The 9002-nt window shown below is 40.8% G+C and overlaps 1 protein-coding gene across 1 annotated transcript; it reads left to right on the top strand.

The window, feature by feature from the left end:
• The first annotated feature begins 2542 nt into the window (after positions 1–2542).
• On the top strand, positions 2543–7641 carry chst14 (carbohydrate (N-acetylgalactosamine 4-0) sulfotransferase 14). Its single transcript, XM_053489113.1, has 2 exons — positions 2543–3000; positions 6657–7641. The coding sequence occupies exons 1-2, from the start codon at positions 2719–2721 to the stop codon at positions 7482–7484; spliced, it is 1110 nt and encodes a 369-aa protein (XP_053345088.1). The 5' UTR covers positions 2543–2718; the 3' UTR covers positions 7485–7641.
• Positions 7642–9002: the final 1361 nt, after the last annotated feature.

Below are 9002 nucleotides of genomic sequence, written 5' to 3'. Positions count from 1 at the left end.
TCTTCTTTTTTATGGGTTTAAATCATAGGAGATGGGAGACTCTACCAGGAGCACATGGCTCCAGGCAACACCGCCCCGAGGTTAATTAAGGCACGCAAACCTCTCCACCGTGATATGGTGATGGTTCCCGGAGAGGATATCAGTAATCTTATGCATAGGTTGAGGGTTGACTCTGTTACACTCTTCTTAATGTTTATCAGCAAATCGCAACGCACCATGTTGGAGTGTGGACTGCAAATTATAGGTATCGATGCTATTCATTTTATCAGCTTTATCAGTCCCAGTTTTTTTTTATATATTTCAAAATACACTTCCTGACCAAAAAAGCCTTTGGGCTGCATCAAGCAAACACCACAACTAAGGACTAAAATGACTGAAACTGGGTTAAGAACGCTTCAACACTTTTTTTTAAAACCTGGAAGAATAGTGGTCAACTGTAAACTTTGTGGTCAGTAGTGCTCAAAATAAATTACAAATGGAGATTATACACTTGGTGAAGTTGCATGGTATTAAAAAAAGCATTTCCATTCACACAATGCGAGACTCATATAAGTAAGACTCATCAGGGAAAAAATGCTTTAATTTGCTAGGCAGCATAAAGATTGGACATTGGAGCAATGGAAAAAGGTCATGTGGCCTGATGAATCCAGGTTGACCCTATTGCAGAACGTCAAGGTAAGAAGGGAAGCGCATGAAGCGATGCACCCATCATGCATAGTGGCATGCCCTTCACCAGTTTTTCACATTGCTGTTGGGTAACTTTATACCACTCTTTTTGCAGTGTAACCATTCATCAAAATATTTTTCTTCTGCTAAAGTGCTACAAACAGGACTGTCTCCACCTTGGTGCAAAACAACCACCTCATTGTAATTTGATTGTTCAGAATCTAAATAAATATGTATTTACTTATTTATCTTTAAATGACATTGATATCCAAATCAATAGGGGCAGTGGTGGCTCAGTGTGTTAAGGCTCTGAGTTACGGATCGGAAGATCGGCGGTTCGAGCCCCAGCTCCGCCAGGTTGCCACTGTTGGGCCCTTGAGCAAGGCCCTTAACCCTGTCTGCTCCAGGGGCGCCGTAAAAATGGCTGACCCTGCGCTCTGACCCCTGCCTACTAACAAGAAGCTGGGATATGCGAAGAATAAAGAATTTCACTGTGCAGTAATGTATGTGTGACGAATAAAGGCTTAACTTAACTTAACTAACTTAACTTAAATTAGCAAAACAAAAAATGTCATCCAATGTGTTATAGAAAAAACATATTTTCCTTCTACCTGTCTCAGTCCCTGGCTGAATTTTGATGTGTGATCACTGCACCAGAGCTAGTGCTAGGCTGTCTCCTCTTTAATTTGAAAAAAGGAAAAAAGGTTTTAATCTTTAAAAATGAGCAGACAATTTTTTAAAAGGTAAGAATTTGAACAATAATGACTACATTAAAACAATATAATATTTTTTTTAAATCTGACTTTATGACTCATTTTTGTCCATGTCTACACTCTAGCTCCTGTTTCCCTGCTGCCTTCCTACCTACAGTATATAAAAGAATCTGATTTGTTGTTGTATGTTAAAAGACTCATGTAACTTTACAAATAATATTAATGTATTCTAAGTGATGATGTAGTATGGCGCTACATCTCATATTTATTTGCAGTTCAAATGAAAAAAAAAAACCTTTCAAAGATAAATCTACAGCCATTTACAGATAAAACTGACTGCACTTGAAGCCGTGAATAAATCTGTGCAACATTTCTTCTGCTTCTTCTCGCGTGTCATTTCCCTCCTGCTCCACCTGGCCGCTTCCTCTCCATCCCAACATGTCCGTTTAAACGCTTTGCCGCGGAGGGAACGGAACGTAACAGGGCCAGTCAAGACTAACAGCATCAGATTAATGAACAGATTCATATTGTTATTAACATAAGTAACTAATTAAACGGCATCTTCAAAAATCATCACTTTAGTACACAGGGCGGGCAATAATATAGAAAATATATATTAATTATTTAAATAAAAAAAAACACGCTGGCTGGCAGCAGGCCAAATCAGTTAGGGAATCCTTCAGGTGCTGATGGTCAGTCCGGACCTGCTCGTAGACTGAGAGTGTAATTAACATTTCAACATTTAACCAATAATCAATCTGAAACCTTTGAACTGCATCAGCTTAACCTTAAACCTGGAGAGGAGAGAACGCATGCTGACCTGATGGCTGTTCCCGTCAGGTCACTCTCATCTCATGATGTGTGTGTGTGTGTGTGTCATCATCATCTCAACAAAAGTTTCCAACAAGCTGGCTAGGCCTTGCGTGACCACAGGCAGTTGGAGCAGCGCGCGCGACGGCCATCCGGCTCTGCTCGACTTCTGATACATTGTTTAAAAGTTTAAAAAGCCTTTGAAGTTACGCGTCAAACACACTTAGCCCTGTGATTTTCCTGACTCCGCCTCCACCCCACGGCACGCGGCAACTACATTTCCCAGAGTTCCCCCTTTCCCCAAAATACACCCCCCCCCCTCCCCACCACCACCCCCACCCCCCCACAGCACCTCCGTCAGCAGCACTGAGAGCTCCAGTCAGAACTCTGTAGTCAGAGGGGACGGAAAGCGGAATGGACTCGCTGTAACTTTGCCACGTTCGCTCTGGGGTGGTTTGCGGAGTGAGAGTGAAAGTGTGTGTGTGTGTGAGAGAGAGAGAGAGAGGGAGAGAGAGCGCTGTTCTCCGCCATGCCGTCTCGGAACGCGGAGTCCGGGGCGCGCGGCGGCGCGAGCGGCTCCTCGGTGCTGCGCCTCAGTCCCGCGCTGAGCTCGCGCTCCACGCACCGCCGACGCACGGCGCTGCTCCCGTCCGTGCTCACGTTCGCCGTGATCGTGGCGTCCGGAGGCCTGCTGCTGCTCATCGAGAAGGGAATGCTGAACAGCATGCACACGCCGTCGCCTCTGGGCAGCGGCAAGACCCCCGGTTACCGGGTCACGCAGCAGGAACCAGCTGTGGACGTGGACTCGCAGGTAAGAAGAGACTTAACTGCCCCCCTCTCCAGCGCCACCGGAAGCGCACGAGCCCCAGATGTGTGAGCTACCCTAAGATTTTTTTTTGAAAATAAGGTTTATTTTCAACATCATTTCATAATCACCAGATGTTTTTTTTTAGAGAGACAGAGCCAGAGCTTTGTTTGTCCTGGTCCTGCTTCATGGAGCACTTTAACCACAAGTTCATTAGACTTTTTTTTTTTCTTTAGGAAACTGCAAACACACACACACACACACACACACACACACATCTGTGTATGAGTCAGAACTCCACACATATTTGCAGTGGCTTAAAACTGCATTACTTACTTTTTTTTTTTTTTGCTTATTCATCAGTTTACATACATAATACTCACTAAGTTAATGTTTTACATTAAACACACTGAATCACCAGTTTACGATTAAATTATTTGTCACATATACTTTACAGCACACACAGTTAGGGTCAGAGCACAGGGTCAGAAAGAATACAGCACCCTTGCTCAAGGGCTCTAATGTGTCAGCTTGTCAGTGCTGGGGCTTGAACCCCCAACCCTACGATTAGTAAATCTGAGCCTTAACTATGTGAGCCACCACTGCCGATCTGGCTCATACTGCATTATAACTTCATAATCCATCTTGTTATGCATTATAGACCTCTACCCGTGGGTTTAACTCCTGCCACAGGGTTGCTCAGAAGCTGTAATCAAAAATGTATTTAAAAGCATAAATTAGATCAAATGCTTACACTGATGAACATTTCTTAATGTATCAGAACTGATCATATTTCATACAGAGACGATCTCCTTCCTAATTTCAGAGAGAAAAGTCGACTGGTGTTATGTCTCGCTTCAAAGTTTTATCCTGGATCTGAAATGAAAAACACAATATTCAAGACGTCACACCTGATTGCACCTGTTTAATTACTTGTTCTTGGCTCGTAACAGACTATCAGGTGTGGCTTCTGCTCGGTTCGAGTGACAGCTTGCACCCACACTGGCACTTCCTGGAGATTTGGTATATGCTTTTTTGTTTTTCAACCCTGAATCCGTGATTCCCATTTTTGTGGCGATGATCCAGTGCTGAATTAGAGTATTTGAATTTATTACAAATGGAAAGTTGATTTCCTGCTCACATTCTAAATTAAATAAATAGTTTTGCACAGCTACACCTCTTAGACATTTTTTTATGGGCTTGCAGTGACTTACACCTGCACATCTTATTATTGCCTCCGCACAGATCTCACTGGTGTCACAAAAGGTTTTTAGTCAAAGGCTTTAAAATCAAGAAAATGGGAATCTACGTGTCAAAGATGATCACTCTTGTACATAAGGTCTTTCCCTGATTTTGCACAAAAGATTCTGTTTTTCATGGTCTTCATGTTTCTTGTCTTTGTCCTCTCTGTCTCTTATTGTACATAATCAAGGGAGGACTTTGTGCTCACCCTGTACTTTTGTTTCTAAAAATGTCTTTTAAGTAACATGGAACAAATGTAAAGTTGAGCTTCTTCATTTGGAGGAATGTTCCAAAAAAAAAAACGCTTGAAAAAACTCAAGCTTAATCAGGGTGAATTAGACCAATCTAGGACTTGCTGATTTATCAGATTCAGAAGAAAGATTACAGATTATGTAATCTCAGCTCAGCTAGACGGGGTTGGAATGAAGTGCAAAAAATATGATTAATTACGACTTGCAGTAAAGCAACCCTGAACCTACAGCATTCTTATGAACAATGCGAAACCATGTAATAATTTTTTTTTGCTTAAGATTTGGAAATGTTTTTACAAAGATTTTTAGCATAGTTTTTGTTTAATTTGTTAAAAAGCAAAAAAAAGGTATTCTGTGAGCACATGGCATGACAGACTGGTAATGAGATGCTAAGAAAAACTTGCTGTGTATGAGGCTTCGCAGGCAAACAATTGTTGATTTGACCTCAAAATTGCTCTGATCTCAGTCCGATCGGCATCAGTGCCATGCGTCAGACAAACAGGTCTGATCCACGGAGGCCCCGCCTCGCAACATTCAGCATTTAAAGGATCTGCTGCTATTGTTTCAGGGCCAGACACCATGATACACACCAGAGATCTTGTGTGTGTATGCCTCAAGGGGTCACAGCTGTTCTGCTGAAACAAGGGGAACCTACACAATACTGGGCTTAATGTGTCTTTGCATGCTTCCAGTTTCAGAAATATCAATTTACAATTTAATTTTCATGAATTACTGTTTATTTTTAAAGATGGATTGAGGGAATCGCATGGGCTGGATTACAGCCTCGGCCGTTAAGTGCAGCTTTGTGTAAACTGCAAATAAAGAAATAAGCTCCAGCTTATTAGTTGTTAATGTGTTGACTGACTCTACTTAACTCTTTTAACATGATAAAGGTCATTCTTGTGTGAGATTTGGGTTTGACACACTGATACACTAAAATAAATCACAGTTAGATAATAATATAAACTTTTGTCCTGATGAAGAGCTCGTGTGTGACCATGTCGGTGGAATGCTTAGTGTAATCCAGCCCCTGTTTCAAAATCTGTTTGTTTATACAGTTTTTCATTTGAGCTTTCTCGTCCTTTAACTTGGCGCTGCAGAAATGTCGAACAGTTGAGCGGTACGGCCTGCGGCTTTTGTTGACATTTCTGCATCATTTCCTGATTCAAAAACAGTTTTGGCCAAAACTTAAACATGTATGCCTTACAAGGTAAACGAGGGATGCAGTGCTCTAGTAGTGCTGTTCCATTACTGTTGAATATGTTCAAGATTTAAAGGACTTTATTAATCCCAGAGAGAATTTGCCTAAATTTCTTATAGCTATCTTAATAAAGCTTTAAATATAATGCCAGTAAGTTGCATATCCGGAGGACTGTAGCCTCATGTCAAAACTGAAGCAAGTTACACCTGGTGTGGATTAGGTTCTGAGGTTGCTTTTTTATGCTCACAAACAACAGTGACACTCCCATGCTCCGGGGTGCATGTGGCAAATTGTGTGTTCGACAAGCTGCCCACTAATAAAAATCTACAACCAGTAAAACAGGAAAAGTCTAAACTCATAAACTCTGAATCACAAAACGTTAAATAACGCTTCTTAATTAACAGAATAAAATTTAGTTTATTTATATAGCACTTTTAACAATGGTCCTTCTTATTAAAGCAGCTTTACAGAATCAAAAATTATTGAAGTGAGTTTGAAATCTCCTTGAGATGCAATTGAAAGAAACCTAGAGAGGAACCAGAAACCATCGTTATTTGGGTGATCTTAGGAATCAGTCATGTGTGTATATCATACTGTGTGTTAAGAGACTGAAAGTTCAGTATAACAGGAGATGTGTTTAGACATGTGTAAGATAGGGATGATGTGTTCGTATCTTCTGGGTCTAGTAAGGATTCTCGCTGCTGCATTCTGGACTAACTCGTTTTAGGTTAAACTAGTTTTTCTCCTCCATGTAATGACATTATATTCCTTATCTTGGCAACCTTTCTAACGTTTTAAAGTGAAATTACATAAAGTGAAACAGATGTGACATTCCCATATGTAGTTCCCTTGTAGACTGATTTCTTGTGACACATGATGATTATCACAGTATATCCTGTAACCAGCTATTGGATTTAGCATACCGTTAGCTCTGCTATAGCACTAATATTCTACCATCTTTTCCTCAGATTTTACAGGATATCCGTAACCGCACTATCCGGGCGATGTGCGGCCAGCAGAAGACAGCCCAAAGTGTGTGGTCTCTCAGCTCACTACAACGGAAAACCCTGCTCCAGCACGTCCTGGTGAACGAAAAGTATCGCTTTCTCTACTGCTACGTGCCCAAGGTGGCCTGCTCCAACTGGAAGCGAGTGCTAAAGGTACTGAGTGGCGCGCTGACCGACGTTCACGTTAAGATGAAGATGGACCACCGCGCCGACCTGCTCTTCCTCTCGGACTTCTCGCCCAAGGAGATCCGCTACCGTTTGAGCCACTACTTCAAGTTCATGTTCGTGCGTGAGCCAATGGCACGCCTGCTCTCTGCTTACCGGAACAAGTTTGGCGAGATCAAGGCATACCAGCAGAAATACGGCGCGGAGATCATCCGGCGTTACCGGAAGGGTCATGCGAAGAATGCGAAAGTAGCTGGGGACGACGTGACATTTGCAGAGTTTGTGCACTACCTGCTGGACGAGGACTCCGAGCACATGAATGAGCACTGGATGCCTATATATAACCTATGCCAGCCATGCGCTGTTCAGTATAACTTCATAGGCTCGTACGAGAAGTTAGAAAGTGACGCTGCATACGTGTTGGAGCGAATCGGTGCACCACAGCACGTGCAGTTCCCCGAACGTCAGGCCTGGTATAAACCTGTTACTAAGGAAACGCTGCATTATTATCTATGTGCGGTTCCTCAGAAGTTTCTCCAGGAACTTTTACCGAAGTATATTTTAGACTTCTCTCTTTTTGGTTATCCTTTGCCCAACATCACCGCTGAGTACTGTCGACAGTAGCAAAGACTTGCCTGTGGTCTTGTGTACAAATTCATATCATGGCTATTACCTTTTCAGCAATCTGTGAAGTTTTTATTATTATTATTTTTTATTGAACGTTATTTCATTTATAAAATGTTGTACAGAATGGGGAATATATTCCATGATAACCTCTGAATCAAGTGTTTGACAGCTATTTAAAGATTAACCACTATTTAGCACTGGAACAGAGGTGACATTTGTAATAACTGAAATCTATTTTTATGGGCGCTGTTACTAATTGCATTGCCACATCTTTTGGGCAATTGACTTTAAGTTGTGCTGGGCACAAACAGACTTTATACAGCATCAACAAGCACAAGATTCGTTACTAAGCATTACACTTTTGAAAGGTCATTTATGTAGCTGTTTTATGCCTTGGTTTCCTTTAAGCATTTTTCTATAATAATAATAATAAGAAGAAGAAGAAAAAAAAATGGGGGGTCAAGCAACACAATTTAAGGATGGGAGATCAGCAAGAAAAAAAACATTTTATATTTTATATTATAGCCCAAATACACATTATATAGGATAATAAGTAAAAATTCTGCACTCTGGTTAAATTAAAACTCCTGTCGCCCGCTTTCCATTCAGGTTCAAAAGTCAACCAACAGCTGGAAAATTATAGCAGTATTGGAACATTATTCAGAAAAATGGTTTAACAATCAAAGACCTGTAGTCTATTAGAGTGTTGTGATCTTGCATAATGATGGACGTCCGAACAATTCTGCACACACTGATGAAACTTAAAAACTTAATTTTAAGGTGGTAAATCATCCTTTCTATAGTCCTTTTTGGTCCTCTGAAAGCAGCCCTGAGGATGAAGATTCACTTCTCATGAAGGGGTTGAGACAGCGTTGCATTCGTGGCTCACAGCTCAGCCTAAAACATTTTTTAATGAAAGAATACAAAAGCTTATTGACGGATGGACAAAGTGGTAAGAAGCAAGGAGTTCATGGCGAGACAGTGTCATTTTTTTAAGTCATATAAGTGCTGATCATTTGTATATCAGACTGAAGCACTATGCAAATACACTAATAACATTAAGCCTTATCTAGGGAAAAAGAATCTTCTCATTGAGACTGAGTTTAATCCCTTACGAATGCAGTTTGACAACCACAGGTGGCTCTGAGAATTTTAACTGCAGGACTGCATTCCTAAGGGATGCTAGTCAGAGCTCTAGCCTGAAGTCTTGATGGCATGAAGACTTTATCGGTTATGGCCAAAGCATGTACTGTATGTTCAGAATGAAAGAATTGCTTACTAAAGTATGAATTGTGACTAAATACGACCTTTTATGTTCTTACCTCTAATCATGAAGATGTTTAAGTGAAAAAAAGAAATGTCAAAAAAGTATGAAAAAAAACCAAATATTCAATGATTTTTATAGTGTTAGTAATTTCATAGCGGTTCAAACAACCAGTGTGAAGTAAAAAGAATAAATAAAAGGTTTGTTTAAGTCATAATTTTTTCTTGTGCTAAAGATTCTTTGTGTCGACT

Source organism: Clarias gariepinus, chromosome 27, assembly GCF_024256425.1.
Source record: "Clarias gariepinus isolate MV-2021 ecotype Netherlands chromosome 27, CGAR_prim_01v2, whole genome shotgun sequence".
Lineage (NCBI taxonomy): Eukaryota > Metazoa > Chordata > Actinopteri > Siluriformes > Clariidae > Clarias > Clarias gariepinus.
Note: the sequence above shows the minus strand (reverse complement) of the source record. Positions and strands in the feature narration are given on the sequence as shown.

Bases quoted from the DNA above. Each gene is read 5' to 3' on its own strand.
- chst14 (XM_053489113.1), top strand. From the start codon at position 2,719: ATGCCGTCTCGGAACGCGGAGTCCGGGGCGCGCGGCGGCGCGAGCGGC. The intron at 3,001-6,656 runs GTAAGAAGAGAC...TCTTTTCCTCAG, and splicing joins CTGTGGACGTGGACTCGCAG to ATTTTACAGGATATCCGTAA.